General features: G+C 45.7%; 1 protein-coding gene across 1 annotated transcript; it reads right to left on the bottom strand.

Moving 5' to 3' along the window:
* Window positions 1–332: 332 nt before the first annotated feature.
* On the bottom strand, window positions 333–6,083 carry LOC122376471 (ATP-dependent RNA helicase dbp-8-like; the record flags this gene model as incomplete). The annotated part of the gene is made up of 4 exons (XM_043356351.1): window positions 5,967–6,083; window positions 4,123–4,545; window positions 750–765; window positions 333–459 (listed from the first exon to the last, which is right to left on the bottom strand). Coding segments are annotated over exons 1-4 (618 nt in total), but the record flags the coding sequence as incomplete, so codon positions are not given.
* Window positions 6,084–9,769: the final 3,686 nt, after the last annotated feature.

Here is a 9,769-nt window from a genome sequence, read left to right as displayed (position 1 = left end):
TCATCGTTTCCAGCACGCGGCGCATGCTCTGGCCGTCGTTTAAGAGCCTTGAAACGCTCAACACTTCTCTTGGATGGTTTGATTCAACCAGCTAGGTTGTTCCTCTGTTGGAAAAAGATAAGCACCGCTGTCGCTGTCTTTTACATCACTTACAGTGATATTTTTCACAAATGCGAAATCAAATGAGCGATATTTGCAGCGAGCAGTGCCAAAAGTGACCATTGTAATTTCAAATCAGGTGAAACTATGGCAAAAGTTCTGGGCTAGCCAATCGCCTGACAAGCCCGGCAACACCACAACAGCTCACTCCACATCAAAGAGAGATAACTTACAGGCATCAGCATCCGGAGCTGACCCTTGTTGAGCTGGCTGATCTCTTCTTTAGTGAGACCTTTTACGTTTCCGCCGAAAATTTTAGTTTTGACATCCTCAGGTAGTTTGCTGAACTTATTCTTGACTCTGAAAATGATAGCTGAGTTCAAATAGGCATACCGTGATAAAACAATTGTTTCCTAGCAGATGCAGTATACACTATACAGTATACACCCAATATTTGTCGGATACAGTAATTTTTGCGGTACGATGGCAGATTAGTGACAAATCCAGCTAAGTGAGGAAAAACGAGGCATTATATCAAATTTATGGAATATCAGTGCACCGGTGATCTGCCTGGCAGTGCATGACATTTGCTGACGCTGTTTTCCATGAAGAAGCAAGGACTTTTCGGCGTTTATCAAGCCAAAACTTACTTATCTGGCCATCCAGCTGCATTGGGTAGAGGGGAAACGGATTATTAGCGTCACTCCTACAGACACAGATTGCCAGACATACTAAATACATATGTACAGCTGTTTTATGTAATGCTTTTTTAACGTGGACACATTTATTGGGGCACGTTTTATGTAATGGTTTGTCCTTGTCCAACATTATAAAGAATGATGATTATGAATGAATGATGGCCATTGCCACAAACTTGTCGCCTGACAAACCTAAAACTAACCTAACGTCACACCCAGCAACCAATCATGATAATATACAAGCATCTCTCTCTCTCTCTCTCTCTCTCTCTCTCTCTCTCTCTCTCTCCTCTCTCTCTCTCTCTCTCTCTCTCTCTCTCTCTCTCTCTCTCTCTCTCTCTCTCTCTCTCTCTCTCTCTCTCTCTCTCTCTCTCTCTCTCTCTTTCTCTCTCTCTCTCTCTCTAATAAAATGAAATTTTAGGGTTTCGTTCCTAAATTATCAACGAAAAACCAGCAGCCTCACGCGGCCCAATGGTTCTAACAATCGACTTCACTAATGTTATCGACTACCGTATCCATGGACGCTTTCTGTTGTGGACAGTGGGCGGGAGTTAAACAGTGACGTCACTGGTGGGCTCAGTGACGTCACAGTGCTCCAAGCGACATGATCGACCCCGGCCGCGGCGGCGACGGGACATCTGTTGTGTCTGAAGACATCTGTTTGAGACAGCAGCGTGTGACCGAAGACTATCGGTCGTCACATGATATATAGTCAGAGAATTCATGTGACAAGGCGTGACTGTGACTAATATAAATCGCTACGCCGACATATAACAATTCGGACTCAGCTGGGAAGCATATTGGAGGGCTAATATCTGCTGGTCTATGAGCAATCGCAAAACTGAGCTACGCCAATGACATAGCAAAATCCTGTCTATCTGAAGAAGTATTTTGCGTGGCTGTTAGCCGCCGTCGTCATTGCAAAATAATGTCCGTTTACTCGACTTTTGGATAATATTGGGTCTTATTACAGATTATACAAATATCGTCGCCAACATCGATGGCAAGTAAACTCATTGGTGGCTGAGGCTCTCGCTGATGTGAGCCACCCAATACCCTATCATTACCTACGTAACGATTGAGTTAACTTTCCAGTTCGACACCGTTCTAACTGCAGGAGGAATCAATAACTTCTATGATATTTTCCAGTGTGATTATTACGCTAAAGCACCACCCACGAGGTTACATTTTTTTCGTCATCCTCCACACAACACCATCAATAGTCGACATGGCGAAACACCAACAATAGCCTCTGTCTTGCCGCCATTTTCGTGTGACAAGACCTTGTGTGCATGAACTGGTACCAGGAGCCCACGTCCCTCTTTGCACGCCCCCTCCCCTCCCCCACACCTGTCTCCTGACCTCCGGAAGTGGGGGGGGGTTCGGCGGAGGGGGGGGGGGGCTGGTACGGCCGGTCCTATTCATTAGGCGATTCGACGCGCCGGACCGGGGCTGGTCACGGATAGTGGCATGGTGACACATTGGGGTTGTCAGCGGCGTGACGGCTCTCTGTCCGTCTGGGTAGAGTGGGAGGGGAGGAGAGAGGGCTCATGAATGGCGCCTGCGGGTCTGTTGTTTGTGTTCAGGCTACACCGTCGAATAGCCACTTTTGATGTGGATATCAGAGGCAAAAAAAAACTTCAAAGCGATTGAAGAAACATCGTTCAAAGCCATGCAAATGCTCGGTTCGATAGGCTTCTATAGGTTTGGAATGACCTTTTGTACTACTGGCGCAGGCTTGCGAGTGCTCTTTCACTCTGCCTCCGACTGTATATAGGCTGAACGCTTCACCATAATCGGCAAAAAAAAAAACTACCAGATGTAATGCTAAGAAAAAGTTTATACACAAGTTTCAATTTTTCGTACAAGTTTGTACGAAAAATTGTTTGTTGCTATGGGATAGGAAAGGATGGCAATACATATTTTGAGGCTGATTAAATTAGATTAGAGAGCTATTGCTTGTAAACAGGCTTATAACCACCCGTTGCTGTGCTATGATTTTAATTATTCGCGATGTAAGATCATTTTTTATAATTCAAATCTGGGAAAACATTGTTATGATTCCGCTGAACTGAGCTGTAACATTTGTGTTATAGCTTTCGAGCGCCAGCCACGTCTTATGGCATAGTTTGCCGTTTGTGGAGGGAAGTATAAGCCATCTCAGTCTGAGCTCTTGACCGTGCTATATGTACCTAAACGACTGAGCTGTCCTCGGGGGCGTAGGCTAGAACACCGATCGACATGCGTTCGATCATCCTTGACTCAGCAATTTTGCAAGCCGGAGGGGATTTCGTGCAGCACGCGCCAATAAAAGAACTAGGCAAAACGTTCATTATCCCAGTTAGAAAAAAAGTGACCGTACTATGTACTAAAGACAGAGGAAGACCAGGACCAGCCATGGAAAGCTAGCACTAGGAGACTTTGGTGCACGGCTTGCACTAAGGGTTAGCAATGAGGGTTAGGGAACAGGGTAATTACATTGTCAGGAAATGTGTAGAATTGAAGCAATCACGAGAATGCCTACTAAAACATTTGCCACGCTGGGTCACTTTTTATGCGAAAAAAACATGCACGGCTAAAGTAGCCAACAGTGTGGGTTGAAGGTCAATAGAACACGGCCTTTCGAGCCATAAGATGTGGGCAGTAGAGCCTTGCAGTTATTGGCACTCAAGTCCAAGCTCATTTGTATTGACGGTGGACTTCAAAGCACCCATGGACGATGCCCTTCTGGCCGGTGCGTCATAGCCCATAGGCATTGGCATATTCAATGAATAGGTCGCCAGGTCTATGCCCATTCATTAGCTGAAAGGCCGTGTGCTACTAAAGAGCGTGCTATGAAATGAACTATGTCGGTCACTGGAGTCCTGCAAAAAGCACATAGGCACTCAACATGATTGAAAATATTTGCAGTGATAGTAATTGACGAATCTGTGCTAATTGTTCTAAGTAATTATGCAGCGTATAACGTTCAAACGAACATTAGTAGGGACTGGAACGTAGGTCGTAGACGTCAAAATGTTTGGCCCTCGTTTCAACCTGGCTCTGCAATATAGCCCCCCCCCCCCATCAAATCTTATTCCGAAGCAGCCAAATACCACTGTGCTGTCATCCCGAAAAAACTGTTGCGTGGCAGTTATGCAGGCCAAGCACATTCAAGCTTCTTATATCAATCGCGATTGCAATTCGTCTTGCATTTGACGAAGAAGTGCAAACGGCTTCTCCAAAAAGTTAGAGCAGCACGGCATATCACTTTTATCTAAGCCTTAGGGTATCTATATTTCTTTTTTTGTCTGTATTGCATCAAAACGATCAGGTAGGAACTCACCTACGGTGTTCTTGAATTTCTCCTTGTTTTCCTCAAACATATCTTTCAGCTTCTTCTGCGTGGCTTCCCAGGTCGAGCTCGCTTTCCCCCTGACGATGTTCAGCGTGTCCTGCACCGACCGCTTCCCCGTCCCCGCCTTCTCTTCTTCCTCTTCATCGTCCTCTTCAACGGATTCTTCGACATCATCTCCCACGGAGGCTCCGGCATCAGCTGCGGCTCCGACGCCGGTGGGAGGGTCGTCTTCGTCCTCGTCTTGGTCGTCCATGGGGCCATCTTCAGGAGCTGGGTCGACCTGAGGCGCCGCGGTGGTTTTCTCCACGGCGCCATCGGCTGCCATGCTGTCATCTGCAGCGTCAGTTTTGGCAGTCGTCTCCGTGCCAGCAGCGGCTGTCGTGGCAGCGGTGACTGTCGGAGACAGCGCAACTGAAAAAAATGACAGGAATAACTGGTTCATGAAAACACGATAAAACATTTGAAGCAAAAACAGAAAACAAATATAAATATAAAGGCCGCCCAACATTGGAACTCGCATGCGGGTTGCGAGTTTTTGGGATTTCGGGTTTCCTCAGAATCAAATGATACAATCTAAGGCTGAGTGACCCACACTACCATCTAACAAGCGAGTCCGCATGTTTTTAGCTTGCGAGCCACCTTGCATCGCATTCCAAAAGTTGATTTTGAGTCAACTTTCGATTTTCTTCGCTGCGAGGTGTGCGAGTTCTGCGAGGTTGGCGGGTTTTTCATTGGAGTCGAATTTTAGTTCGTTGCGCTGGTATTGCGGTACTATATGTAATTACTATTGGTACTATATGTAATTTTCTGAAGGTGTACGGGCTTCATTACATTCATAAAGTTACCTACCATAAGGGAACGGTCTAATCACTCTATGGATTAGTATTATGCCCGCAAACTCAGAACCCGCAAACTCGCAACCCGCATGCGAGGTCCAGTGTGGGGCGGCCTTAAGAAAGCGTTTTTTTTTTGTTGAGAGTGGATCCTTTATTTTCGTAAAAGGGACATTTACGTAAAACATGTGTTTCATAATCTATCTTGCTTTGTGAAGAAATGGAACCTGCTGTAAGATCGTAATTGAGCCTGTTCCCACAAACATCACCGGATGAGAAGATACAGCCGAAAAACAGAGCTTTCCTTCTAACAATGTCTCCTTTTAGAAGCCCTTTGCATTGTCGTGTCGTTATGCAATGTGGCTGCAACTGAATCCAATTAATAAATCAAAACGGTAACTGGAAGACGGAGCGAAATAACTCCCTGGCTAGATCCTGAATAAAATAGTCAGCAAATGTTCAGGCCATGGAAAAGGCATGCACGTGGTCTGCACTCTGCACACAGCACATGCAGGCTTGATTCAAGTATGCCACAATGAGAATTAGGAATTTAACACGAGGCAAAACGTATGTGAAATTTATAACTTGTTAGAGGAATTGGTTGCTTTGCTATTTTACCAAAGCCAAGACAGTAGAATTAGTCCCATAGTTGTACGACGCTAGCAAAACTACTTCGTAGCCGTCAAGGCGTAGCATCATTGTTATATAACGCTATACATTCCGGTTAGCTTCAAATGAGTTAAATTGCGGCATAGAAGAACTTTCTACAGCAAAAGGAACTAAGCCCTGAAGCAACATCAAATCAAGTGACACCACAACTGCAAGGAATCTCATCGGAGCTATCGTGCTTTTATATCCGGTTAGAAGCGATCGAAGCTGGATAGGGTATGGTATAAAAAGCATGCAAATACTGCATGAGATTATCGTCAGGTGGTCACACCACACAGTACATAGTGTTCCAGCTTATATAATGATGCATGCAATAAGTGGATGACTCACCTGCTACCAGCAGAGCCACCAGCCAAAGTTTTGCCACATGGCCTGTCGCCATGATGGGCTCAGTTGACCTCGGATGGTCTCGCGACCCTCAGACGACTTTTGGTCAGTAGAGACTGTTCTCCAGTTGATGACTAAGGTGAAGGTGAATAACCTAGATACGGCTATGGAGCCTTCAAATACCTGAGGGTGAGAGGCGAGAGCAAACGGGTAAGCTCACGTATCGTTAGCATACACACACCTAATTACACGGATTAAACACACGGGTACACGGATTAGACACGGTCAATCAATTGGTGAGTAATGGTCATCGTTTTCCCGTTGTTCTCGCTGGTGAATATAAATTATCCGCAACATAGAGTCACTATTATATTGTTGTTGAAAATGTGCAAAACATGTGTGATGCATCGAATCTTTGCATCGGATCATGGGAAACATGCATCGGATCTTTTCCTAGAACCACAGGAATCCAGATCGAAGCCAATGTCTGGACTCCCCACCCTCATATCTGATCGGGTCGGCGCCGGCCCTCAGCGCTGTCCCTAAATAATTAGTCACCCCGCTGACACGAGGACTCGATATACTGACAATAATGAGCCGTGGAGTCGATATTCACGCTCTGTTTATCGCGCATCAGTCAGAGGCGCTGGTGGTTAGTCGCTCGTGGAACATGTTTGCACAATGTGAGTCCAAAATCATCCCTATGTTTTGGTCAGTTGGTACTTATGTTTGGTCTGGTGTATGGTATGTCAGCTAGAAATATGTTCAAAACATTCATTAGTTCAGAAACTATCCACATTCCACAAAACACCCATTAAAAGTTTCAAAACATGCTTATTAAATTCGTAGTGCACGCAGTCGAGAAAAGTTTCAAGTAAGTCCAATTTAACTGAAATTTATTTCGGTGACCCTGTGAGGCTGTTATACAATCTTATGAGTAGGATCCTATGAGTAGGATTGTAGAAGGAGTAGAGGGACTGGGAGGGAGGATTTTTAACATCCTGTCCATGATCTTCAAAATGTCTGAACATTGAGCTGGAATAGGAATTAGTTTGTCTAAGCAAAGGTGCTATATTCAACGACATTTTACAACGGCTATGCTCGAAACGCACGTTGTAAGAAAGGTAAATCGAGTTATAAGGACGGTTTATCTTTTGTCTATCGTACATCAAACTTTCAAGGGCCCAGACATGGTAAACTGTGTAGACGTGTTGAAATGAAACATTCTGTCTTCGCAGCACGCAACCAGAATAAGAAGACTCACTCCACTTTTTTCAATCTGAATTATCCTTAACAAGGTCTGAAACGAGCAATTAGCATCACCCCGAATTTCCTTCACCGGCGTCTAGCCTGCCACCCAGCTGTTGATAAGCGCATTTACGCTATCGACCCGCATGCGAAGTGGCATCGCTGGCCCCCAGTCTGGGAATATATCGCCTCGGTAATTGGCCAGGTTCAGTGACCCGGGCAGCGATATTGACTGGGATGTGGGGTGGGGGTTGTAAACCCCTTCGATTGAAGGGGCTGCTGAGAATGGCACGATGTGAAATCCAGACTCACCCGCTATTTGCACGGGTTCAAATGGAAAACCTGCGGTGAATTACGTCGACGCAGAACGCTGAAATACGTTGTAAGGTATCGTGCGTTTAGATACTGTTGATTGGTAGCCTGATTGATTCATTGATTAACCATGCAATATATCACTTTCGACAAAACGTCTTTGTCACGCATAATGCTATACGCACAAATGTTAACTACAATGTCTTTCAAAATATCTTCATTGCGCGTGACGGTCTTTTTTTGGCCGGCATGTAAACACTATGGCGAATACAAGCATTAGGATAGTTTTAGTGCACATCGCTACAACACTGCATTCCGGCTGGCGTATACGTCATTCGGAAAATGCGCATACATCACCAGGCAATTCCTATGGGATGCTCGTTTGGCTACCGCGCACCTTAACGACTGTGTTTGTATTCGAAAGACCTATTGACCTATATCAGCTTCTGTGCATGAAAGGAACACAAAACAATTTTTATCGGGAAAAGAAACAATGCTTACAAGGTATCGAAAATTATTGACTTGAAACTAACATTCAAATTTATATTGATTTACTTGCCAAAGTTGCCTAAAATTAACTTGAAAATGTGCTTTGGATATTACGTAATACGTAATTGCATAATTGAACTTGACAAAAACAAGCTCTGTAAAAACTGAAACATAGTAGGAACGACGACGCACGCCATTGCGCGCCATATCATCCCAGCTCTTAGGAATGTGAAAACGTGCTCTTCCACCGTGTGATGACTGATGCCATGTCTCGCCACCATGTCCCCGTCTCGTGCCATGTCTCCGTTCCGTGTCGTGTCCCCGTGTCGTGTCAGGTCCCGTGTCGTGCCGTGAGGTGTCTGTCGGCCGTGACATCCGACGCGTCCCCCGATGCGACGGTGCCGACAGCGGCGAGGATGGCCCGACGAGCGGCCATCGACGCGTCGGTCCCGACTTTAATGGGTTCCTGTTAGTCGGGCCACCGTAGAGAAATGGGCTGGGACTGGAAGGCCGTGACACCGGGGGGGGGAGAGGGGGAAGTGGTCAAGGGAGGAGGCGAGGGGGTTTTAGGTGAAGGGAGGGGTGACGAGGTTGACAGAAAAGATAAGATGGAATGAAACAGGGAAACTCTGACAAATGCAGTGGACAAAAGCGGACAAAAAGGAAATGAGGATATGTTTCAGGGACCTAGGAGTGAAAGCGAAGGAAAGGAAAAAACGAGGAATAGCCGATGATGGAGGGAAGAGGTGCTGGGGGTGAAGAGAGAGAGAGAGGGGGGGGGTTAACCCGCGAGTTGCTGGGGGGGGGGGCGTTAAACGCCCCCACTTTTTTCGCCGGGCTATAGCATAAAAACGGCGCGCCGCAGGCGCGCCAAATTTTGGGTACCTGTAGGGAATTGATTGAAGTTTATTGTGACAAAGGTTAAAAAAAATCGGTCGGAAAATTATTGAGATATCGAGGTTTTAGTGACGTCATGATTTCTGACTTTCGACCAAAAACGGCATATGTTCAAAAAATCATATAAAATCACAGAATAGACATACAGACCTGCCGTAAACGCCATTAGACTTCCAATACCATGATCAATCAAATGGCTATTTTCGATTATTGATTATCGTTCCGCATTTTCCAAAATCTTGAACTGAATCTTGGCAATTTTTCGTGACTTCTTCACGACCATGATACATGAATTTCTTAAATTGAACTTTTTGAGCCAAACACGTACACATATGATAAAATGAATGTCACCATCGTGTTCTACGCCCCAAATTACCTATAAAACATATGTCACATGCTGCGAATATCAGTTTTGATTTTCGGGGATATGTGCCTACCCGGTTGACCTGACCTTGACCCTGACCTATGCTTGACTGATCCCTATATGAAGCTGACACTCTTGTAGGCCTTATAAGATGGATTGTGCACCATTTTGACAGAGTTTATGGCGAGAGGCGCCCATTGCGAAGTCCTGAAGTCCATGCTACTGAAAGCCCGATTTCAGGTGTTTGACCTGACCTTGACCCGACCTGTGACCTCAAAATTCAACTTTAAAGTACTCATCTGAAGCGTCTCGTCGCGCTCTTTCGTTTGCCGCCTCGTGCGTTTCGCTGCGCCTATTGGTTCTCGAGTTATCGGCTGGGGGCGTTTAACGCCCCCCCCCCCCCAGCAAACGGTGGGTGGCGAAATACCCCAGCAACTGCCGGGTTAAAACGAAAGATGGTATAGTGTGAAAAGAACAAGGGCGGTGCAAAAAGAAC

Source organism: Amphibalanus amphitrite, unplaced genomic scaffold (genome assembly GCF_019059575.1).
Source record: "Amphibalanus amphitrite isolate SeventyFive unplaced genomic scaffold, NRLGWU_Aamphi_draft 002153F_arrow, whole genome shotgun sequence".
Lineage (NCBI taxonomy): Eukaryota > Metazoa > Arthropoda > Thecostraca > Balanomorpha > Balanidae > Amphibalanus > Amphibalanus amphitrite.
The sequence above is the reverse complement of the archived record's forward strand: the minus strand, read 5'-3'. Positions and strand labels throughout refer to the sequence as shown.